This window comes from Aulonocara stuartgranti (genome assembly GCF_965226115.1).
Source record: "Aulonocara stuartgranti genome assembly, chromosome: 1".
Classification (NCBI taxonomy): domain Eukaryota; kingdom Metazoa; phylum Chordata; class Actinopteri; order Cichliformes; family Cichlidae; genus Aulonocara; species Aulonocara stuartgranti.
The window spans coordinates 33,647,521-33,673,457 of record NC_138939.1 but is presented as its reverse complement, the minus strand read 5'-3'; the positions used below and the strand labels follow the sequence as shown (position 1 = coordinate 33,673,457).

Genomic DNA, 25,937 nt, shown 5'->3' with positions numbered 1-25,937 from the left:
ATTGGTGAAGTCTTTGTCTTTATGGCCGATGAGAACTACCCTCTAAGTAAACTCATGGTGTTGAGTTTATAGCTAGTTTCACATGCCTTTAATATACCATGGGGCTCTGTTTTTCTTACATTTTAGTCACTCGGGTCAAAAAGGATGACAAACCAGAAAAGCCTACATTGTAATACAGAAATCACTACCATAGTAGCTCAGTCAGATCCAAAAAATAGCATTTTTTACAATAAAATATGGTGCATTCATAATTTGCTAAGCTACCACAAAAGCTACCTGTGTTACTTTGTATCATATAAAAATATTTTTTAAGTTTAGCAAATGCAACAAACCATCAAAGATGTGAAAAGTCCAAAGTTAAACTTCAGCTATGCAGTTACATTTGAACTACGCTGCCAGAGAAGTGAAATGCAATTCCCGTTTAGTGGAAGGTCTCTTAGTGGTGGTTAATCATGCACTGCCTGCAGTACTAAATCCCTTTCCTTTCCCCCCAGGCCTCTATCTAAGAGCAAACATATAAAAGTCAAGAGAGCAGTTCATGGTACCCAGCAGAATATAAAACACCGACCCTGAGATTGTACGTTACTCGCAGCACTTACTATTTTATTAGTAAGTCAGCATTTCACGATTCTAACAAAACTGTCCATATTTTCATAATGCTGACCTTGCAAGTTTTCTATTACAAAAAATTGTCTCAGTTTGCGGTCATAGAATATTGTTTGCCATTTTATTTGAGTCAAAGAATGAGTGAATAAGGCAATAATTTCTCTTTCAAGGGTTTGACATGACAGAAGTCATGCTTGCTGTCATTATCATCAGCTGCTGTAAGACCACTTTCTGTGTTGTGATTGGATCAGTGCACCTCCACTCGTTCATTCAGAGCTACACATTTAAGCTGACAATTGTTTTGGTCATCATATTGTTAAATAGTTTTGACAAATTAGAGCACATCACAAAAACAAATGCAATCATGAATATATCTTCATATTGTTCTAAACTGATATATTGAACGCAATCAGGGACTAGATTTGTCACCCCGACTGTAAGTACTAGATCCAAGTGTCAAACATTTGGCCCTCAAGCCATAAACAGCCCACTAAACAGCCTAATCCCATGCACAGGATGGCTTTGTGAAGAGGAGGGTAACATGTCAAACAAAATGTGGAGAAGGTGCACAAGCCAAACCTCCTAGAGAGCCATAGGGTTCAGGTTTCTCTGCACAGCAGGGCTGCTGTAACTCTAAACTCAACTATACATCCAGCCATCCATTGAATTTTCTTCCACTAATCCAATTCAGAGTTATGGGCGGGCTGAAGCTTATCCCAGCTGTCATAGGACAAGAGGTGGGGTACATGGTGGCTCAAAGAGTTGGCAGTTCGTCTTGCAACCGGAAGGTTGCTGGTTCAAGCCCTGGCTCGGACAGTCTCAGTCGTTGTGTCCTTGGGCAAGACACTTCACCTACCACCTACTGGTGATGGCCAGAGGGGCCGATGGCGCGATATGGCAGCCTTGCATCTGTCAGTCTACCCCAGGGTAGCTGTGGCTACAACTGTAGCTTGCCTCCACCAGTGAGTGAATGAATAGTGGAATTGTACAGCGCTTTGAGGGCCCCGAAAAGCGCTATATAAATGCAATCTATTATTATTATAGGCCTCCAAACTCCACTAATAAATATGAAAACAATAAAGCAATAACAGCAGTAAAAATAAGATCAAAATCAAGACTTAGACAAAGTGATTAAATTGGTTCATTCTCAGAATGTACTTGTGCTCCTGCACACTTTTAAAACATGCTGTTTTGTCCCGGTTTTAATCTGACAGCCCATTTAAGATCAAACCGAGCTCTGTTTGAACTACAATGAGTCTGACAGCCCTGCTCGAGACGGCTTATATATGTTCTGGCCATATCATGCTTTAATTATATTCCCCGCATTATCTGTGATAATGTTCTTGTACTGAATTTGTCACATACTCAGCAGTAGGGACATTCACCTTGTCTCATTGCCGGGATGCAGAGCGTTGATTGCAGTGAGCAGGTTTTTGGCAGAGTTTTTACGGGTGGAAAAGGAAACTGTTTTTCTTTTTTTCTTTCTGCTTTGTCTTCATAATAAAAAAAATCTCTTCTGGCAGTGGGAAAGAGAACAAAACAGAAGCAGCCCATGCTGTTAGCCTACTGTCTAATCACTCTTTCCCATGTTGGCGTACAAATGCTGCAACACTTTAAGCAACTGTTTTCAACTAGTAGAGTCAAGGATTCTCTTTCTGGAAAACTCAAAGTGTTTACATGTTAAAGTAAAGAGATGGTATATTTTCGATATTGTGTCTAGCACGTCATCAGTGTCCAAGCCAACATCATTAGGCTAATTAATTCTGATGCTCAGTAATTAGTCAGTACACCTGCCATGTGTCAGCTGTTGCCTCTCCACCATGGGCGGTAGTTTTTAAGTAAAAGCGGGCTTGGAACGAAAGCGAGCTTTTGTGTTTGTTTGAAGTCACCTTCGAGAATCCACTTCAAGTCCATTTTGAGCATGCCAAGCATAACTGGTGTTTGAAAACATGGTTGCTCAGAGAGGTGGCTGTTGACAGAAGAAAGACTCAGCTATGGCTTCTCATTCTGAGCCAAGCAGCCGGTTGACTGTCCTCTCAGAGCGTAGTGATTGGGTGGCCTCTCGGCTCAAAAAGAAATGACCCCTCCATCTTTCACACACTGCAAAGTCAGAAACACACACACACTCTATTCTCTATGTGAAGTTCCTCTCTGTCGGTTTCTCCCTCAGAGCATGACGAGTGCGCCAGCGGCCAGGATTTGTGTGATGAGAACGCCATCTGCACCAACACCATCAGGGGACATCTGTGTACCTGCAAGCCAGGCTATGTGGGAAATGGCACCATCTGCAGAGGTAAGTTCCTAACCCTGGAATATCCCACCTGACACACAGACACAGAAACAAAAAACCTTGCCACATCCTCTGAAGATAGGTTGCATGCTTCATTACAACACGGTTCATGTGGTTCGCTCCTCCTTCCTATCCTCTAACCAGGCAGCAGCTGCCATGGAGATGGTGAAAATTGAATCTGGACCATTTTCAGACAGTTTTTGCCCACATGTGCTTCTTTCCCCTCGCTGCTCACCCTGCTCCCCATTGACCTGTTGCACTGCCAGGCATGTTTCCTGGTTTGCCTGCATATAATAGCAATTGAACAGCATACAGAGGAAAACACTTTGTTTTCAGGTTCACAAAAAATTAACATTTGAAAAAATATCAGAACCTTTGCATATCTATAGCTATGAAAATTACAGTTCTTTGTAATAGACTCCATTAAATCTACACATAGACCTTAGAAGTGTTGATCATTCACTTCAGCAAGCATGTTAAAGATATGGTTGTTTGCCTGCTAGAGATTAGACCGAAGACTCAAGTTGCAGCACTACTTGGTCTGCAGTAGCACATGTTTGTCAGCAAAGCAAAACACGTTTTACAAAAACTGTGGGAAGTTCTGTTTTGCTGTCTTGGGTTTAACGTCTTGGTCAGGCATGGATATTACTAAAAAGAAAATGGACCTTGCACAATCATAGCAACTGAAACTAGAAGTTAAGATAATAAGCGCATTAGGAAAGTATTCCTTAAATTAGATGAGAGATTACAATCCAGCTGCTGGAGTTTCTCCCTGTTGGCTCTTAAAAAGGTTCTGTGGTTAGGACACTTTAGTATTGATACCTCCATATTTAACTCATTCACTGCCATTGACGTCTATAGCCGTCAATTGCAGTGAATGAGTCAATGGGTTTAACTCATTCACTGCCAATGGCTGGCAGTGAATGAGTTAAATATGGTCTGTATTCTTTAACTATAAATATACTGTGACTCATTTGTCTTAAAAAGAGGTATTAAGACATGTTAAGTTTGGAGGATCCTGCCAACAGTCTAACCTTAATAAGGTGCTTAATTTTAGTAAGTTGTCAGAGTCGGTGTACATTTTGAATATTGCGTATTTTATTGTATAAAACAGAAGTCGGTGGTGGGTCAAATAGAGTCACTTTGTGCTTTTTTGTTATGTCAAATCAATCTCCTATTCACAGGTAGATGACGTGTTCATGCGTCCAATCCGCGAGGCGCAGTATTAATTCTGCTGAAATGCATATTTTCAGGGCTGATGAAACGGGGCAGCCATTTCTAGGCCATGCAGGGCAATCGTAGCAGCAGAGGCTCGTTAGAGGGTTGAGAGCTTTTACAGTCCAGAGGAGTGCTGTGGCTTGAGGTCACCAAAATACCACAAACATTGCTAGGATCCACCAACAGAGCTGCAGAAACATCAGATTTTCACTTTAGCCAACCAGTCAATGAGAAAGAAAACATATTACATTTCAGAATCTGAGGAATCAGGAAGTTTTTTATTTACGGTATCTGTTTGATAAGAGATCTTTAGTCACAAAAAAAGACATAGCAGGTATATCTTGCCTGGGTGTTAAGGTTGCACTTTGCCTGTTACATTTTATGGGTATTTTTCGATTTGGTAAAATAGAGTTAATTGCTCAATGTGTCCCTTTTTTATCAGCAAAGAGCAAAACACTCAGGTTTAAAAAAATTTGTGTGTATGTGTAGGAGATAACAAGCTCTATATTAAAAAGCGTTTGAGGATTTGAGGTTTATTTCTCAAAATGTGTTTTGTTGCTCAGAGTTGGTGCTGCCTCATAATATACTGTACTTCTGAACTCAAGTCTTAAAATACAGCTCAACTCCCAGCCTTGCTCATGTCTACAGCTTGATTTGTAAATAAAGAGACCCCATGGGCTTGCATGGAGCACTTTCGTGTAATTTTTTAGACTGTGTGCATATGCTTGGCTGCTGTCCAAGAGATGGGAGAGTCATTAAGCCTAATTAGGCTTTGATATTCTAACCTACCTAAACATGATCTCAACAAAATTCCGGCAAATGTGCTGCAGTTGGATGTATTTGTTGCTGCACAAGCTGACATCCCCCCCAATAGGCGATATATGCCGCCTGTGAGGATGTGGGCTTTTATTTGCTTTCCTGTAATTTCCTTGAAAGTGCCGAATATCAAAAGGGAATGTCAGGACTACTATCTACTCTATCATTTTTCAGGGTTAAATACCATGCTTTATTTTGACCTTCCCACCGTGTTCCATAGTGAAGCCACACTTTGCGTCGGCCTTGCTGCTCCTCACCGTGAAACTTAATAATGTTGTAATTAGGACAGGACAGAGGAAAGCATGTCAGTAATACAAATGATTAGTGGGAGGGTAAGTGTATCATATGGTGCTGTGGGTTGACATCTGCATGTATGTGATGGACAAGAAGTAGGGAAAGTGAATGATGAAACAAAAAGCAGCAAATGCAGGAGAGTGAAAGAGGAGGGAAATGCAGTGACAGAACCAGAAAGTAACAGGAGACATAAAAAAAAAAAGTAAAGAAGTCGTTGTCACCCACCCCCACTCACCCAGCCATCTGTAAAACAGGCATTAGGATGAGCAGCAGGTAGGAGGCAGGTCCAGGGAGAGATCAATGTAATTTGCAAAGTGCCTTCCACATAGTTTCAGCCTCTGGATTGTCTCCAGATTCATCACACACACACACACACACACACACACACACACACACACAGAGGCACACAATGCTTGAGGACAATATAAAAATTAAACTACAGCCTACATATTTGTCACTCCAGGAGTCACGGTCAGTGTGCAATTTATATAACAGAGAGGTGAATACATCAAACAATGTTTAGAATATAAATGATGAAATATGAAAACATTAGTTAACATAGTGGGTTTTGTTTTGTTTTTTCATGTTGGAATTAGAAATGCACTTTATTAAAAAATGGGTACTTTTAGGCACATGAAAAATGTGCATCTAGCTCCTGAACATGTAATTCCATCCGTGGACTTTATTCTGCACTCCTCTAATATCCTTTCAAAAGATTTCCTGCAAGGAAAAACCCACTTTAGCTGCAACAGGAAGGTGTGGCATTATTGTTAAAGGATGATTTCTTTTTTTAAAATTTGCCCCAAAGTTGCTGGAAAGGTTTAAAATCAGGATTCTGAACAAACTGGTCAAATACTCCTTCACCAAACTAGAACAAAAACCTAGTTCATGTAGTGCCTAGATATTCCTAGTCTAGGAAATTAACCCAGACCCCACATTGTGTAGCTAATACATGATCAGTCATTATGCTGAGACCATGCATGACACTCAGTCCAGCTGACTAATGACATTTGTCACAGGCATGTAGGGAAATTTGTTTTAATAATGTCATTAAAACTTCCTGCATTTTACCTATATTGTGCAGGCCAATTAGTATATTATGTGAGAGGGGAGTTTGAGGAATCTCTCTCTATTTCCCCCCTCCCCCTGAGATCTCATTACTGTGTGATGGTGACAGTGTTGGCCAATCGACCTGTGCCTCCCATCTCATTCCCCTCATACATCACTACTGCCCTCTTAGGAATAGGGGAATTAGTCTGAGTGTGACTGCAGCTCCTCAGCCTGTCCCTGCTAATGTTAATAAGGAAAAAGGTGAGTTTAGCTTTAGCTCATGCCCGACTGTGCAAAACTGCATTTCAGAGACAGAAAATGTATGGGTGACTGAGGGGTGGAACGGCCAACAAGTACCCATCAACATTTAATGTCTTTTTACATATACAATGCAACTTCACTTGGATTTGTTGTCAAGGAGGTAGCATTTTCTTTTGCAAAGGTATAATTTGGCGTTTACGATTTGTTAGGGCTTGGAGGATGGTAAAACCTGCCATAGGTATAGGTTTATATGCTCAGTGACTTCCGAACTGAAAATCTCACACATTTTGTTAGACTTTTACCCCATTTGATGTCATGAAGTGATGTTTCATTAATTATTAGATTGGCAAGACTTTTGTGAATGCCTTAGTTTTCGGCCAATTAAATCTCTATACAGTGGTGGTCAGATGTTTACGCACACTCATGAATATCATGGTCATTCTGGGCTTGTGATGATTGCTTTGAACTGTTGTTTTCCCAGGGTGGAATGATTGTACGGCATACATCTTTAATGACTTTATAAAGCAAGAATTGGGTACACAAGTTTGAATATATTTCAGATTTTTTCTAATCCACACTGGTTGGCTAAATGTCCCTTAGCAAACTGCACCTTGACCAGATGCTTTTGGTAGCTGTCAACAGCCTTCTGGCGTAATTCTGGCTGGATATTTGATCACTCTTCTTTGCAGAATTGGTTGAGTTCATTTAAATTGGTTGGTTTATTGCCACAGAACCGGCTTTTAAGTGTAGTCCACAAATGTTCAGTAGAGTTGAGATCAGGGCTTTGGGAAGGTGATGCCAGAGGCTAAATGTAAGCCTCCATTGTCCTGTTAGAACACACAATTTTGTCCAAGTTTCAGTCATCTAGATATTAATTTGTCAAGTTGAAACATTTGGAAGTAGTCGTCCTCATTCATTATTCCATCCATTATGTGCAGTCTACCAGTATCACTGACAGACAAACGGTGCCAGAGGATGATTCTACTGCCAACAAGCAGAAAGCTGCTACAAAACATTAGTTTTACCCCTCCAAACATATCTCTTTGTGGCCAGATAGCTCAGTCTTTGTCTCATCTGACCGTAAAACTATCGTCTAGAAGGTAATTGGCTTGTCCGTGTGGGCAGCTGTAAATTGCAGTCGATGTTGAAAGTGTCATTTTGGAGTGGGGCCTGACTCTCAGTCGACACCCTCTCAGTTCAGTATTTGTTTTTTTCTGGGTTTTTTGGTTGTTTTTTTTCAACTGATGGTCTTGGAATGGGTGATTGTTTAGAAATGGTTCCAAGAGACTATCCCAACTTATCCAAATCTATACTTCTCTTCAAGTTAATAGGCCTTGGATTTTGTCAGGTTAAAAACATTGTAGAGCCCCCAGAATTTCTGTATATATTTGATCATGTATGTGTACTTTCAACTCCATTGGATTGGAGAAAATCCAAAATAAATTCATTCTTGAAAACAATTCTTTTTTTTCTTTTTGAAGTCATTGGAGATGGTGCACAATCATTCCACCCTGGCAAATTACCACAACATTCAAGCCCATGAGAAGTGTTTGCAATCTTTTAATTTTCTTTTTTAGGCCTTTTGGTGTTTCTGAGCTGGCCACTAGTACATTTGGGAATGTACCAGTTTTTTGATTTGGCAAATCCTAAAGCTTTTGATAGTCCTTTGATATTTTTGGTTTCAGCCTAATAATGGCTTCCTTAATTTAAAATTGCACGCCTTGCATGTGAAAAAATGGGGGGCTGTGTATTCAGATGACTGTAATTCTCCAGTTAACTCAGTACTTTTGTTAAACTCCTTGAATTAAAGCTGAAAGCCAGCACCTCAATCATATCTTGCTTGTTTGGTTTAAAATGCACCATGGTGATGTAAAGAGGCAAAATGACCAAAATTGTGCTGTTGTCAAATATTTATGGACTTGACTGCATAGCTTGTATATGTGAAACAAGGTTTTTGATATATTTACAGGATAATATATCAATGGGTGTGAATCATTAAAGGGTTAAAGGATTAAACTCTGTGGAAAAGAGCTATTTCAGGTGATGCATTAACCTCCTAGGACCTGGCATCCACATATGTGGACACCACATTTACTAAATTTTGCTCTACAAGGGCCTGATATCCACTTATGAGGACATTATACTGTTACTGTTCTATCAAAAATTTAAACAAATATCCTCATTATGTGGCTCTCATTTTTCTTAGAAACAAAAATTAGGTAAAAAAAAAAAAAAAATCTGGTAATTCTTTGTTTTTACATTCATCAGGTCCCAAAATGCCCAAATATCAAAGAGAAATTAAAAATACATGCCGTGAATGAGTTCGGGTCTTAGGAGGTTAAAGTCAGTGTGAAAGTGATTCAATAGGCCGTTTGTCTAAAGGACCCTAATTGCAAGCTTTCTGCTATGTTGAATTGAAAAGAGGAAATGTACTGAGACTTTTTTTTGCGTCTTATACTACAGTGAGTATATTTTCTGGCTATGTTTATCTGAGTACATCTCTTCAGAGGATAAATCTTAACAGATAGACAAAAATCAAGATGCCCATTAAAGACTGTAGGTTTTTGATACCAAGAGTTTTCACATGAGTCAGAAAAGTTAGCCCATTACCTGACTGTCCCCTTGCTTCCTTGCAGCACACCACAGGAGACTATACATGCTTCCCATTTGCTCACTGTGAATTCACTGGATAATTACCTGCTATATTCTAACATAGGTGCAATCAGACAGTACATGGGCTTTGTGCCTGGGAGCTGAGAGGAGAAAGTATGTTCAGTGTATAATATCTGCTAAGCAGATATTATATTCTCACACAATAATATTACATAATAAAATTACACTTGCCGGAGCAGGGAGATGGAAAGATTAAAGAGTTTACATTAAAGACCTGCATCAGCATCGTTTGTCCGTGTTCACATCTGTGAGCTCTACTGCATAGCACTCTGCGCTACCAGCAAGAGTATCTGTTAAACAAAGCGTATACAGTACTTTTCACAGATTTTATATAGTTGAGTATCACCGGCACAAGACTGATTGAAGACAAAAAAAAAAACATCACAGAGATGATAGAATGAGGACAGCATACTGGATTTTTGCTTGGTGCATTAAATTATATTACAAGAGTAGATGTGATGGAGCTGAACACAAGGGGGGGGGGGGGGGGGGGGGGTCTCTCTTTGCTGCTACATCTAACAGTGGGGAACAGACTAAAAATAATTGCCTCAAATGATAATTGCTACAAAGCTTCAAAAACAAGTAGCGAGTTTTTTTTCTTTTCCTTGTTACAATTTTCTTTTCCACATTTGCAATTAATCATAGCTTCAGATACTGTGGTTTTCAGCCAATTAAATGTTGTAAAACACTGTGCCCTCTAGCACACAACTACACAGCAGAAACTGCTAAATGTGTTGTTCCTATCAAAAAAGGATGAAGGGGAGCAATAATTATGTAAACAGAAAATTAAATGCTTCATACTTATAGAGGAAATGAAGACTGAATTACACTCCTTCCCCCTCCCTCCCTCCCAATTTCTCTTTTCCTCTCATCCCCATTCTCTATTTCCCAGAATACATTAGCATGGGTTTACAGCTCGCTGTTAGCTGCTTGCAACATGGTTCCTCTGCGATTAGGTCCGATAGCAAAATGAGAAAAGCACGAGTCAGTGCTTTTGTCCTCTGCGCCACTGTTTAGACTCACTACTCAAATCCTCTCTATTTAAAGCCCCTTTGTCTATACAAACCAGTCCTAGGGAATGAAACGGACCATTAACAAGATTAGCTCACTCATTCTACTGCTGACAAAGGCTCTGCAATAGGCTGCTGATCATTAGGCTGGCAGTGGGAACAATGCTGATCTATAATCTTTTGCCGTGCTTCGATTGAACTATTGTGGCCCATTTATTAGACTCTAAGGGAGATGACATAATGGTAGCCCTTTGTCAACCCAAGAGAGCCGCAATACCAGAGCAATCGGTGGAGGAACGAAAGTAAGTAATGGTAAAAGGAGTCTTAACCCTTCATTTCTTCTTTCTTACAGTCAGTTTGTGCAGTTGGTTGAACTGAAATAGAGCCTGTGGGATGGAGGCCTTTTTGTATGTTTCCAGCAATCATCCCAGTAGCACTAGGCAGGAAGGTGGGTGGCTGCAGGTAGGCTGTAGGTCTCATCAGGTATAAAGTTGAGAACAAATGTTCGCATGTAAATAGCAAGTATGCTTCACAAATGTTTTCCAGTGTAGTAGCAGGTAGCATTTTAGGTGAGAAAATCTTTCAAGCCACAGTGAACACAATCATTTCAAAATCAACACCTGAGCTGCATTCTTAAATTGTGTTTTTGAACCGTAAATACAGCAAGACTGAGCAGAATCAGCACCTACAAATAGGAGCAATAGCTGCGCTTCTCCATCTATTGTGTGTTTTCATAATATCAGCAGCAGCCAAATCTATTGTGTCGTTAACAGTCACCCGAAGGGGCATAGCATTGCTGTAGCAACAATATTAGCCATAATTACTCTCCTGTAATAGAAGCAAGATGTGAGGTATAATCACTACTCAGTCAGTGAGAGAGCAGAAGTAGGTCAGCTGTGGTAGACTGAGTGATTGTGGTGAATGTGCCTGGCCTAGTCGAGCTCCCCTGAGATCACCGAGGCAAGGATCCAGTCAGAGTCCCACCGATGCCACATTACACATCTGTTACACGAAGCTATAAGGGGAAACGTATCAGGTTCACTGTGGTAGGAATCTGCTCAAGTCAAGCCCATGCAAGTGGATATTGGGTATGTTTTGGGGCATGCAACCCAAATGAAGTACTTGTGGAAGTGCAGTTTTTCTAATAAATGCTTGCAGAGGGCGTCTCCAACAGTGAGTCAAAGCCTGTGAAGTCCCATGTTAAAGTTAAACCAACAGAATGAACAATATTTACAGCAAAGATTAAAAATTGTTTTCGGCCCCCTTGAACTTTTCCACATTTTGTCACATTACAGCCACAAACATGAATCAATTTTATTGGACTTCCACGTGAAAGACCAATACAAAGTGGTGTACACGTGACAAGTGGAACGAAAATCATACATGATTCCAAACATTTTTTATAAAGAAATAACTGCAAAGTGGGGTGTGCGTAATTATTCAGCCCCCTGAGTCAATACTTTGTAGAACCACCTTTTGCTGCAATTACAGCTGCCAGTCTTTTAGGGTATGTCTCTACCAGCTTTGCACATCTAGAGACTGAAATCATTGCCCATTCTTCTTTGCAAAACAGCTCCAGCTCAGTCAGATTAGATGGACAGCGTTTGTGAACAGCAGTTTTCAGATCTTTCCACAGATTCTTGATTGGATTTAGATCTGGACTTTAACTGGGCCATTCTAACACATGGATATGTTTTGTTTTCAACCGTTCCATTGTTGCCCTGGCTTTATGTTTAGGGTCGTTGTCCTGCTGGAAGGTGAACCTCCGCCCCAGTCTCAAGTCTTTTGCAGACTCCAAGAGGTTTTCTTCCAACATTGCCCTGTATTTGGCTCCATCCATCTTCCGATCAACTCTGACCAGCTTCCCTGTCCCTGCTGAAGAGAAGCACCCCCAGAGCATGATGCTGCCACCACCATATTTGACAGTGGGGATGGTGTGTTCAGAGTGATGTGCAGTGCTAGTTTTCCACCACACATAGCGTTTTGCATTTTGGCCAGAAAGTTCCATTTTGGTCTCATCTGACCAGAGCAGCTTCTTCCACATGTTTGCTGTGTCCCCCACATGGCTTGTGGCAAACTGCAAACGGGACTTCTTATGGTTTTCTGTTAACAATGGCTTTCTTCTTGCCACTCTTCCATAAAGGCCAACTTTGTGCAGTGCACGACTAATAGTTGTTCTATGGACAGATTCCCCCACCTGAGCTGTAGATCTCTGCAGCTCGTCCAGAGTAACACTGCCCTTTTATTGAGGTTACATGAATATGCATAGGTTCATTAACATATGACGTCTACATACACACAAAGAGTACTTTGGCTTTGTGATGTGTGTGTGTGTGTGTGTGTGTGTGTGTGTGTGTGTGTGTGTGTGTGTGTGTGTGTGTGTGTGAGTGATCTGTGTGAGGTCAAGATGTGACCCTGTGAAGACTCCCCAAAGCTGGTGCCAGAAGTCTAGCGGGTCCATCTGAACAAAAGGCTCTTATACTTAAAGAGATATACGTGTGTTTGCTATGCCATATATCAGCAAGAGAAGATACGACCTCTCCTAGGAGGTGTGTGATCTTATGCCAGAACACTCTGTAGAGGAGTGAACGCACTCCCCTCTTCATGCTACACAGAGTTGTTACAGACCTCCTAGGATGAGACATTCTTTCAATCTACAAATTATTATACACCTCTAAGCATATATGGTCAAATATTTCTAAGCATAAATGACAATCAACAATACAAAACCTAACAGAGGGCTGACATTAGGAAAAGAGAACTATACATTTTTCCTGTTTCTAGTGTTGATCTTTGTGTGACACAACCCGAAATGGCACAACGTCAGCGTCAGAATCAAATCAACATGGATGTCTTTCTAAAAGTGCCATTTAGCACCAATAATCGAACCGTGGGAAAGCAACAGCAGAACATGTAGAGAGAAATTGAATTACTCACAAAGTGCAGATTGAATTTATAGACATTATGTTTTAGTTTTTCTGTAAACTGCAGTGAGCTGTAGCTCTGAAGCTGTTGAAGTCTCCATTTAGATTTCAACTAATTAAGGTTCATAATAAAGAATAACCCCGTGGCTCAGAGACAGTAAAAAATTTATGTTGGGTACATTTTCTGCTTGCAGTTGTATTTTCACCAGGTAAAAGGTTTGTATATGGAAAATGCATACCAATACACCTGGGAGAAGGAAAGAGACAACTGTGGTTTCTGTTGCAAAATTTACCATCACTTAGCATTCCTTAAGCACACCTACTGGCCCAATAGAAAAATACTAATTTAATTCTTTATATATATTTTTTGATTGATTATATTATATTATATTAATAACTTGAAATCCACTATGCATATACATTTTATAGCCACTGAGGTCTGCTTCAAAACAGCATGACTGTGTTATTGTCAGTCAGTCTTTAATAGGGAAGCTTTGATCACCTTTGTAGCTTTACACCTGCTGTGTTGCTTACTCTCAGCCAGACCCTGTCCCACATTATTGTTAAGATGCAAACTACCATATCAAATCAAATCAAATCACTTTTATTGTCACATCACATGTGCAGGTACATTGGTACAGCACATGTGAGTGAAATTCTTGTGTGCGAGCTTCACAAGCAACAGAGTTGTGCAAAATACAATAATGTAAACAAGCAAAATACAAGAATGGCTACATCTGAAACTAATAAATATATGTACAATATATAATAGTATATGCATTTCTGGATGTGTATACTAAATATTTTTCTACGTGTGTGTGTGTGTGTACACATATTTTACAAATTAAATAGAGTAAACAATAAATAAAAAATATAAAAATATACAGAGTTGAGACATGTGCAAAACAGTGGCATTACTGTACAGTATGGAGTGCATAATGTTGAAGTTCCAGTAGTGAAGGTGAGGTGTCTATGACGTGTTCAGCAGTCTGATGGCCTGGTGGAAGAAGCTGTCTCTCAGTCTGCTGGTACGGGACCGGATGCTGCAGAACCTCCTTCCTGATGGAAGTAGTCTGAACAGTTTATGGCTGGGGTGACTGGAGTCCTTGATGATCCTCCCCGCTTTCCTCAGGCACCGCTTCCTGTAGATGTCTTGGAGGGAGGGAAGCTCACCTCCAATTATCCGTTCAGAGCACCGCACTACTCGCTGGAGAGCTTTGCAGTTGTAGGCGGTGCTGTTGCCATACCAGGTGGTGATGCATCCAGTGAGGATGCTCTCAATGGCACAGTGATAGAAGGTCCTGAGGATGCGGGGGCTCATGCCGAATCTTTTCAGTCTCCTGAGAAAGAAGAGGCGCTGCTGCGCCTTCTTCACTGTTTTGTTTGTGTGTACTGACCACGTAACCATATCTGAGGTTCGCTCCAAGGAAGCAGGTATGTATTTTACTTTTTACTACCTGCTCTAGTAGCCTTAAGAAATTTACTGGGTATATGACTTTGACATTTTAAATAAATAAATACGTACATAAAATAGAGGCTGTTTTAAAACAGAGAGTATTTCATCTGGGACTGAAAAGCACAAAGCTCGGAGGCTCTAGGCTCCAAAACACTTTAGTTCAAATCTGCAGGCCATGGCTGATTTATGGCAGACTGCAGGCTTCACTTGTACACACACACACACACACACACACACACACACACACACACACACACACTCAAATAACAAATAGACAAGTAGAGGAAGCATTTGAATGGGATAACACTGTGTGACTGTAGCTGTTTCTCTTACTCACAGCTATTACTGTGGATTTTACTTTAAACAGGTACTTCAGTTGTAATTACTTGTTGAGAAGTGTTAGTTCTGTGCACTTTTAATTGTGCACTGGTGCATTCTGAAAACAAAGTCAATAAGCCAAACGCTGCTTCAGTCCCTACAATAAGGGAAATGTATTTACTGAAAAAGGAGCCCTGAATTATATTCCTTCTACTAGTTATTTGTTTATGTTATACACCACATGTATGTTCTAATTATTGCTGCTTTCAGAGAAAAAAAGCGCACTTGTAAAAGATACAATCAGACAATAGTTCATCAGTCCACATGACAGGATTCACCGTGTATAGATTTATGACAACATGTGGTGTGGTGTGTGTGTGTGTGTGTGCATGCTTTTGTGTATCTGTGTTTTTCCAGGTTCTTCAGCTAATTAATTCATTGTTTTTGCCAAACAGGAAATTTGGCAAGAATAAAGCAGTCTTTTTCTTATTCATATGATATTGGACGTGGTAAATAGCATACCTTGGGTTGCTTCAAAGAGAATTTGCCTTGGATTTAGACACTGATTATTGGGTGTTTTCTACAGACAGAAGCCCCAGGACACAAGGAAAAAAGAGTTATAAACCCAAAGTGTAAAAGTTTGTTTGAGTTTTTGGACTACGATATTCATTATGAGAAGAGATACTTCAGTCACGAACAACATGCAGGCCCACTATACAATGCTGCTATGATAGCATATTAAAAACGGGGTAAACCTGGAGTGTATGGATATGTAGTTGAGACCTCATTGTTTTTGACAAACTGAAAGAAATAAAGCAGCAGCCATCTCCTGAGAGGATGATATGATCGTTTCTGTTCTCCTCACTCTCTTTTAATAGCAGCTGCTCTTCTACCTGATGTGTCTTTCACCATTGTGGGGCTCACACACACACACACACATCCAAATCAGTGTCTCATTCACAGTCTGTTTCAGTGCAGATTTCTAAGCTGTCGCTTCAATCATCTTATTTCTCCTCGTTCTTGTCTTATCATCTGTTTCCCATTGCTAATCCATCATCTGTCTATTCCACGTGCTGTCAGGATGATAGGTCTACTACTCAGTAAGACTTTTTGCTTGTTATCATTTTCAGCGTATTCGTGGTGAGTCAGCGGAGAGATACAGATACACTTTTCTGTCTACAGAACTACAGCTTATTCAAGTTTTCCAAACCAGTTTTTGGGGAGTGACGATAAAGATGCAGGAAGTACAGAAAAGTCCCACACGTATTGAAACTGATTTTACTTCATGAGTGAGTACAGTAGGATGGAGTTGGAAATGGCTCAGCAGTGCTACAAAAAAAAGTTACAACTGACAGTTTAATAACTAAAGTTTCCCTTGATTTTACTTCCATATGGGTCAGTCAATGAAAATCAGCACGTGTGTCATGATCCTGGGTCTTCGATCAAGCGTTTTGTGTTTTGTTTTGTGTATTGTTGTGATATATTTTGGTTTTTGGTTGTGTTCTTCCTCAGTTTAATGTTTCGTCATTTCTGTCTGTGTTTTCCTCTGTGTAATTTGGTGTTTTCTGGTGTGCGTTGTCGCCCTCTCTGGTTCCCCTGCATCTATCGATGGCTCCCTGCACCTCCGTTTGTGTCTCAAGGTTTCAGGTTAGCTTTATTCTTAGTTTTCCCAGTTTAGGTTTTGTCAGTTCTGTTCTTGCCACCCTCGCCTTTTGTTGATTGCTGTCCTCCTCAATAAAGCTCACTCTCATCTTAAGCTGTGCTAGCACTTTGGGTCCTTTAATAATTTACACACGACTTGCCCCGCAAACCGTGACAGAGTCCCTCCTGGCCCCCTCACAATTCACAGATTTCAATTTTAAAACCTTTTTTGTACAACAACTGTAAAGTAATGATGCCATGCAAACCTTCATAGTGTCAAGATTTTGCAACAAGCTGTCCCTGAAGTACAAACGCCTAGGTTGAAATTTGATTATTTATTTTTTTGCGAGGTCTTATTTTTCCCACCTTTTTTTTCCTTTTTTTTTTTAATCCTCATAACTAGTTGCTACCACTACTACTGTGCAAAACACTTTCTTTCTTAATATCTTCCTTTGAAGCAGTCAGACTTGCCTGTCATTTTTGTTAAGTGGTCTTTAGCAGTATTTCTCCAGGCTTTCTTAAGCTCTTTCTGAGTTTTTCCTTGGACTGCTTTTTACTCACTTTCAGTCCAGTCCTCATAGCTCACTGTTTCCAGTTGGTGTGAAAATAGAATCAATTGGAAATTTTTGGTTCAAATCATTTTCATTATGTACAGAAGGCATCCAGACCGACACACAGCAGCCTTGAGCCATAAAACAGAGTGGAGGCTCTATCATGGTTTGGGGTTCCATTTCAGCCACTCACGTTGGGAAAAGTACCATCAGACTGACCATGCAGCACCATGTGAAAACCATCCACCATCCATCTAAACCACCATGATTGGCAACAGTTTCATTTTTCAGCATGATAGTGATCATAAATACATTGCCAATGCAGTAAAAGCATACCAGGATATAAGGAATGCAATGGAACAATAGCAGTCACGGACTGGCTTCCCCAAAACCCAGACCTCAAGCCATGTGTGCTCATCTTGGCAAAGAATAGTAAAGAAGGCACCCATAATCCAAAGAAGAGGGAATTATTTGATCCACTGCTGAATTTTATATATAACGCGCTTCCATTCATTTTGCACTTTTCAATAAACCACTGCAGCTATTACCTATTTTCCTACAAAATGTTAAGAAATAAGGAGTGGCTCTAGAGTTTTGCACAGCATTCTAAGTACAGGATTTCATCTCATTTCTCTTAGGGACAGCATAATTTTCTCATGTATATACCTTTTTAAAACCAATGATTGTAGTCTACTGTGGATACTACCTCAGGATTTCAGTGAGGATGAAGACTCATATCTCAAACTGATCAGTTTGTGTGTGTTTGATGTTTCTGGTGTTGTGAAAGAGTGGGACTTAAAAAAGAAATGATCTTATAGTGCGAAGTGTCTGTTTGTATTGTTATGTAAACAAAAAGGAGAGAAAAAAAAATGCCATGTTTGAAATAAGTGAAATTTTTTAAACACAACCCTCCGTGTGAAATCGAATTCATCACTATACGATATGCATCCCTCCTCCAGCTTCCAGCAGCATGGGTCATGGGTAATTCTGCCACTACATCTCGCCTCTCAGCAGTAAGCGTCATGTTATCAGCGAGGCAGAGGCAGCAGCAGAGTTTGGAGAAGACAGTGGTGTCAGCTGCCTACCTGTGTGTGTCAGTAATGGATTCAGATACAGGGAGTCGCACATCCCGTGCCGCCCTCTGTTATGAAAGCTCCTCACATCCAGCTGCCAAGGGCGTCCCTGCTCCTCACCCCTCCCCTCCCCCTCACTGTGCTGATAGGTTCATGCCCCCCATGACTCTTCAGCAGATGAAAATAGATAAAATCATCCAGACATGGCGTGAACTGACAGTTAATGTTTGCCACACACTGATTCAGTTGAAACACAGACAGTGAGTTGAATATATTTCTATTTTTATTTGCTTCTTATTCACTTATTCAGTATTCAGCAATAGCATTTTTTTAATACTTAGGAAACTGTATAACAGACAAAACTCACACAACAGAGATAATTCTCTTACCATGCTTATTATTTGTATTCCCCAAACTTCATATTGGACTTTGCTTCTACTTAAAAATAAAGTAAATATACAGTCATCACTACGCCCACACTAGCATCTAAGCAGATAAAAAAATATTACTGATACTAATTGCCGGCTTTGTTGTCATCCTAAAGAATCGCACATAAGTTTCATAATTTTATGCCAGTACCTAATAAATGTATTCACCCACACAAAAGGATGTTAAAAACCCAGCTTTAAATACAAGCTTAAAGCTTTCTTTAAACGTGTGTTTCTGAGCCACTCGTAAGAAGTGGAAATGAGCTAAAAAGACAACACCAACACAGCATCACCTGTTAATTTCTTAGCAAACGTTGGCTCATTTAAAAATCCGGCAGAGACACAGCGACGCTAACATCCATCTGGAGATGTGTCTGCACAAGCCTGACTAACTATTCGCATTATACCCAACCGTCTTAGTCTGTTCTATAGTCTCAAATAAGCATTTTTGTGGGATTAACTTTCAGATCTCATATCCTGTAGCTTTTTTTCTCATTTCAATTGACTCTTCCCATTTAGAAGTACTATAATTAGTTATATCCATACTTAAACCCATTACAAGAGCATATCATTTTTATACTTATTCAATCTGAGTACATAACCCAGCAGCTCATCAGGTACATGTATAAAGCTGAGTGTAAGGTAAAGCAAATGCAAATATTTTCACAGCACTCTCTTATTTTTGGATATTATAAAAGTGTGACTCTGGATTAGGGTTGACTGGAAGTGGACGTGCATCTTGGGTAAAGGACCCGCTCATTTTATAGTGGCATCAAGCAGACTCGTGCGGTAATGGATATCTGTGTACACAAGAAAATGGAGTTGTATTTCTGCGCCTGAAGTGTAATGCCTGGAGAGAGAACACAGCGCGTTGAATGCTTTTAAAGTGAAAACCAAGAATCCCAGGGGAGCATTTAAGCGCTGACAGCTGTTTTACATCTAGAAAATGTGGCAAAAAAAAACTTTGTCAGTTTGCTTGAGGTTTGGTTTTTTGCTTTTTGTTTTGTTTTTTTTCCTTTGCTTGTCTGATGAATAAACAAATGGCACCTCTGCGTTAGCTCAGTCCTCTGCTGCCATCTGCTTCTGCAGGCAACCTTTCAAACTGTCTTTGCTCAAACACTTTAGCCATGTGTTCACAGGTGCACTTAAATGAAAGCCTGAAATGAAAGGTTGATCAGGCCGTGCTTGTAATGATGATTGTGAATGAAAGTATCTGACTTTCTTTTCACCGTCCCAACATCCACAGTGAGATAGTAGCAGGTCCCCCCTGCCTTCCCCAAAACTGCTTTGTAAGTTTCCCTAAAATCGCTGGTCACTTATCTGCATCTTTCACACTCCTCCAGCCCTGAGCATTCTGAAATGTGAGGAGGCTCGTTCCAGAGCGTGGAATCTCCTGAACCACCTGGCAGAATTAAGTGTTGTGTCAGCAGTATTGATCAACCACCCCTTCAACCCTCTGCAGATACATTATGGCAGTAAAAATCTCCCTTAATGTGTCTTTAATCCATGCCGACTGCCTGGCGCAAGTCCTTATTGTCTTGTAAGTGCAGTCATTATCTGTGATGTTCAGTAAATGCCCAACAGAGAGTACAGCCAAGGGTGAACTACTGTTACTCTGATGCATAGTAAAGTGAGGCATTTGTATGAGTAAATGGATTGGCATTAATTCCTTCTTAGCTGCACTTTTGGCCTGCTCAGCACTTCCTTGCAGGCTGCCAGTGGACTTCTAACTCTGCATTTAAGCCTGCTGCTATGCATTCATATAAATGGAAGCAAGACAGACAGACAGACACACACACACACACACACACTGCAGCAGGAGAAAGAGGGAGGAGGCATTTTTCTTCCTATGAGATGAAGGATGTTGAAGAGAGAGAATATAGTAGAAGATGTTGAGCCTCCATTATCTGGATACCCCTGCGTTCCTCTGTCAGAACTAATAGATGTTGTTTTCAGGAAGGCTCCTTTATATTGTGCATAATCTCTTTCCCTCTGTGATATCAGCACCTGTTGGAAGATATGAAAGGATCTGAGAGTGGAGGCTAAGGTTTACATTTAAAACTTTCAGGGCATAGATTGATTGCTGCAGACCAGAGCTGTTCAACATCTTTGAAGAGGATGCTAGGAATAAGGTGGATTGGAAGCTGTGGCTAACTGAACCAACTGTAAAAAGAAAGATTTTACTTCTAAGGCCCTTTTTTGGTAACGATCTTGAAAAAAAATGTTAATTTATAATTAATGCATCTTTAGTAGTTTAATTACCCTTAAAAACTTAAAATATAATTAATAGTCTTTAATAATCAATAATGTATGTGTCATTATTCCTTAAACTTGATGAGTGATATGTTGCATCATGTATTGTGTCACAGCTGTTAAGAAACAGTAACAGTTCAGTTCTGGCAGCATGAGAACATTATGACTTTTATATAGTGTTTTCTTATTCTAAGTGACCACTCAACATTTTAAACACACTCACCGGCCACTTCATTGGAAACATCTACTGAACTGCTTTACAGTGCAACCACCTAATATGGCAATCACATGGCAGACGATCAGTGCAAGACAAACTGCTCAAACTGAGTATCAGAATGAGGAACTAAGGTGATTTTAAGTGACTTCTGTGCAGGTAGCATGATTCTAGGAGCCAGATAGGTTGGTGTGAGTACTACACAACGTACTGATCTCCAGGGATTTACCTGCACAAGCAGGAAAATGTCTAGGGTTTACAGAGAATGGGCCAAAAATAATGTTATCTGGTAGAAAATTATTTGTTAATGTCAGAAGTCAGAGGAGAAAAGCCATGCTCCTTTGAGGTGATAGGAAGACTACAAATGACCTCTCCTTACAATCAAGGTGTGCAGAAGAATCTGAAGAATATCCAGTGAGTGGCAGTTCTCTGGGGGAAAATGCAAAATTAGTGATTGACCTGCACTAAGGTGTCCTGGTCTCAAATGCACTTACAAACACCCTGATGCTTGATCAGGTGTCCCTTATGGACAAACTGTGATTGGCACAAAGGCACAATAATAAAACAACACTGGAGACTACATCAAACAGGCTGTTTTTCTCAATTGCGCCCTTCCAGGTCTCGATATTATGGCCTGTGTGTGTGTCTCCAACACAAGTCTCCCGGTGGAGTACTCTCCAGTGCCCTACTCGGTAAATCCAAGAAGGCAGGGTTCTCTGAACTGTCATTCTCCACATAAGTGTAAATGACAGAACAAGAGCCAGAGCCAATTACCCCACCTAAAGGTTAGGGAAGCAACCCTCCCATCCAGTGGGGAACACCCCAAAATATAGGCAGCAAACTAAGGGGATACAAGTATACCCACCCCTGCCCACCCCTCTGACGGAGGGCAATGAATGATTGGAGCACAGTCCAACTCATCTTCAGGGATCTGAAGAGGCACAGGCACAGATCATAGGCCCTGTGTTGCATGATTATATAATTATTTTCTCTTTCCCTTTACATGCAGCATTGCAGAATGCAAAATTAAAAGTACTGAAAATTAGATATTTCAAATTTGATAATTATTTAACAATTTCTTACTATGACTTCATTATCAAAAAGGCTAACAATGTTCTTATCAGTTTTCATTTTTCTGTCATAGAATTCCAAAGCTCGCCTTTCCCCTTTCACACCTACTTGAATTTGTCGAGCATTCATCTTTCCCAACAATATTCCTGCTCCTAATTCAGAGATGGAACCTTGGACACCCAACGACCGTGAATATGACTGTTAGCCACGGCACAGAGTGGAATGATTTCATTCTTGCCACCCACTGGAAAGCAATCTAGGCCTGTAATGGGAAACTCAAATAGCAAATCTGTGGGTATAAGCATGTCTTGAGAAGTCACGAGTCAGCAACAGGCTCAGTTAAGCAATGAGATAGTTTAGCAGGAGGTCAAGAGACTTACAATTAAAGGAGGGCACTTTCTTTCTTGGAGCTCTGGGTCAGTCTATTTGTCGCTGTGGTGGGTTCTCATAATGACATGTAGAGGAGGCAATTAAGGGAAGAGCTGGAGAGGTGGAAAAGTGGGGAAAAAAAGAAGAATTTATTGAATGTTTAAAAAAAAGGAAGGGGGGGGGGGGAAGATTATGGAAAGAGGTGAAGTGTTGGTGAGATACTTTGTATAAGCCAGCAGTGAGACTAGAGTTTTAGAGGCTTGAGAACTGAACCTTCAAACAGTAAATATAAGGTTTTGGTGTCAGAAGGGAGGAAAGGGGAATCACTTTCTGCAACCACAATCTAAGGAGGTGGCACAGGGTACAATACAATTCTACTGCTCTTCTTTGTCTTCTATATGGTGCCATTCCATTGAAATGGGATGTTCCCTGCTGTTTGTTGAACAAGAGCGACACATTGCTATTCTTTTCTCAATCTTATTCGGAAATGGAAAACCATCAGTACCACACATTATATGTATGGTGCATGTAGAAAAACAACAAGAGCTGTAAACAACTGGCTTCTCATCTCAAAGAACGCCTCCACACCACAAGATCTATCAGGGCAAATGAAAAAAAAAAGGCCTCGAGCAGACCTTCCCAAAGTGTGGGGCCCGCCCCCTAGGGGGGCGCAGAGCCATGGCAGGGGGGGGCGGTATGAAAAGGAAAAAACAAAACGCTTGGACACTGCTAGCACGGGGCGCCCGCAGAAACGTAAAGCAGGAGATGAAGCATAGCTGAATATGTTTCCAAACCAACTTCATTCTAAGCCAAAGACTAGAAAATCTGGTGAAGCATATCTTCCCTTTGGTTTCACCTGCACAAGTGCCAAGGTAGGTCTCCCCTGCAGAATTGATTTTCCCTTCGTTGGGAGCAGTGCTGGGCTCTTCAAATCACGGACAAACAGTATCCCACATTCGTGATTTTTAGTTCACAAACACTTCTTGTAATGACTAACTACTCCTGACATTTTAGAGATGTTAGCTCTTTATACAGTAAAGTTACAGCAGGATACAAATAATATCAGGCTGATCCTGCCACGATTTGTTCCCCCGGTTCAAATCACAGACAAACAGTATCCCACAGCTGTTTATGTTTTTAAACCCATTTTGCACAGAGAGGCATTTTTTGAAAAATGTATTGATAGCAATGTTGAATATTATTACGCAGGAAAAAACAACTACACGTAAAATAATCACACCGTGACGCCTCTGCCTTTCTAATTGGAGGGACAGTAACTGCGTGTAAAACCTGCTGATTAACAGTATTTTGTCTCTATCTGCCATTCTGCAATTCATCTCATGTAAACAATAACGTGGTGCACAGCGTGACGTGAAAAAGGGCACATACCTTTGACGTTGTGTGACGAACTCTGTATTCCTCGTCCACACGTAAACGCAAAAAAGGAGTTTTAAAAATCTCAGTTTCCGGTGATTTGAAATGCCGTTTGCGTGTGGACGAAACAGCTTTTTTCAAAAATACCTGTGTAGGTGTGGATGTACTGTAAAAGATTTAGTAGTTTATTTTATTACTACCTGTAATTTATTGCAGAGTACTTGTATTTGCTTAATTGTTTATTAAATGTTTGAGGTGTAAAATAAACCGCAATGGAGCAAAATATGGGTGTGTGTCATAGCTGGACTGGCCATCGGGCATACCGGGCATTTGCCCGGTGGGCCGCTGGCGATTTTTTTGTTTTTATGGGCCGATGGATTTTTTTTTTAGGAAGGGTATATATAATAAAAGGTGTTGGATTGGGTAATTGGTCATGATCGACTCTGGGCTGGACCAATTACAGCCGAGGAGACGGATTTACCCTCCCCCTTGTTTAGCAATCACGTGATTTTCGCGCATTGCATGCCGGGCACTAGTGGCAAAACAATCCAAGTACCGCATCAAATGCAAGCATTTGCAGCACCGCTAAACGTTCATTCTCCGGTTCCAATACCTTCTTGTTTTTTCTTTGCCGCACAAAAAAGGAATGTACAAAACAAAAGGAGAACAATGCCGGTCCGTACAAAGACAGACTCGACGAAAAGACAAAGAAAAGATACCAGAAAAAATCAAAGGAGTGAAAGGGTCAGACCCTTACGAGCACACAGAGTGGACAAAAGACGTTAGCGTGCTGCCCAACTTTCACCACGCTCAGATTTATAATTATACGCTTCTTGGAGTGAGTGCATACACTCATGAAGTTTAGTAACTTCAGGCCACTGCAACAAGCCCAGGTACAGTTTACTGATGGATGGGTGCAGGACCTTGAAATGCACCGTGTAGAACGAAAGACCATCGTACGAACAAAGGTAAGTTTACCAGTCTCACAAATCGTCGTCATAAATACACATTCGTTAACAGTTTATTAATATAACCTTTGAGCTCAACGGTAATTAATTAGCAGTGGAAATAATTTCTGGTTCATTACAGAAATGTAGCAGTGACAATAATATTGTATGTTGTAATCGCACTGGAGAATTAGTGATACAAAACAACTGTTTTATCCTGTGAATAAAAGTATATGTTTTTGTCAATGTACCATAATAACAGAAGCGAAACGCAATATTGTGTCAGGACAATTCACTATTTATGCACAATAAACAAAGGAGCATAGCGCGACAATTTCTGTTCAGCGCCAGACTTGCTTGTAACCTATATCACCAATTATGTATGACGTATTAACTACTACAAAACTCTGACCTTTGTGGGAATGCTTGGAGCAGACTAACCTGTGAGCTGGAGTGTTCTGGGACGTTATATTTGGTATATCCAGACCATCCATCGGCTCTTACTTCGGAAACATGGCTTAAATTTCTCTTCAACGACGTAATCCGATTAAAAAAAAACGATCTCTTTACCCGTCGGCTTCCCGTGGCTGTCATGCAACCGGCAGTTAATAATACAACAGCTTCTTGCCATTTTTTGGGTTTCTTTTTATCGCTGTGTAACTGAGTTCGCTAGTACCTCTTGCCACAAGTTCCCAGAATCCTTTGCGGTTTTACCCCTGAATGACGTCACATTTTCAATCTTTATCCTGGTGGGCCGGTCTCTAGTCAAAATGCCCGGGCCGATTTTTTGTCCCAGTCCAGCCTTGGTGTGTGTGGTTGGAGGATGTGTTAGTGCGTGTGCGTGCGTGCGTGCGCGGGGGGGGGACATTTTTCTTGTAAAACAAAGGGGGGCCCAGCAAAAAAAGTTTGGGAACCACTGGCCTAGAGCAAGATGTACCTCCAGAGAAAAGTATACAGCCAAGTCCTGTCTTTTAGCACTCCAGTATACCGAAGATGAAACCACACCCACCTGTCACTGAAAAGCTGCTGTGTTCTTAATTATACATAACGTTAAGCCTCAATATAATTAAAAGGGGTGAATTGTGTAAATGTTCACTTTC

At 40.6% G+C, this 25,937-nt stretch overlaps 1 protein-coding gene and 1 long non-coding RNA gene across 5 annotated transcripts in view; one reads left to right on the top strand and one right to left on the bottom strand.

Annotated features, from left to right (window-relative positions):
- The window catches only part of LOC309707913 (protein kinase C-binding protein NELL1-like), a 310,101-nt gene that overhangs the window by 234,275 nt on the left and 49,889 nt on the right, over positions 1 to 25,937 (top strand). For both annotated transcript variants that reach the window (XM_082535507.1, XM_082535506.1), the window contains one exon: positions 2,777 to 2,899. In XM_082535507.1, coding sequence (XP_082391633.1) covers positions 2,777 to 2,899 — 123 coding nt within the window. The remainder of the gene's footprint in view (positions 1 to 2,776; positions 2,900 to 25,937) is intronic.
- LOC309708169 lies at positions 18,351 to 25,624 on the bottom strand. Of its 3 annotated transcripts, none has more exons than XR_014277193.1 (3): positions 25,279 to 25,624; positions 22,256 to 22,629; positions 18,351 to 20,616 (listed from the first exon to the last, which is right to left on the bottom strand). It is a non-coding gene; the product is annotated as an uncharacterized lncRNA (long non-coding RNA). The 3 variants fall into 3 exon arrangements; XR_014277194.1 differs by having other exon boundaries at positions 22,528 to 22,629; XR_014277195.1 differs by lacking the exon at positions 25,279 to 25,624 and adding an exon at positions 23,906 to 24,001.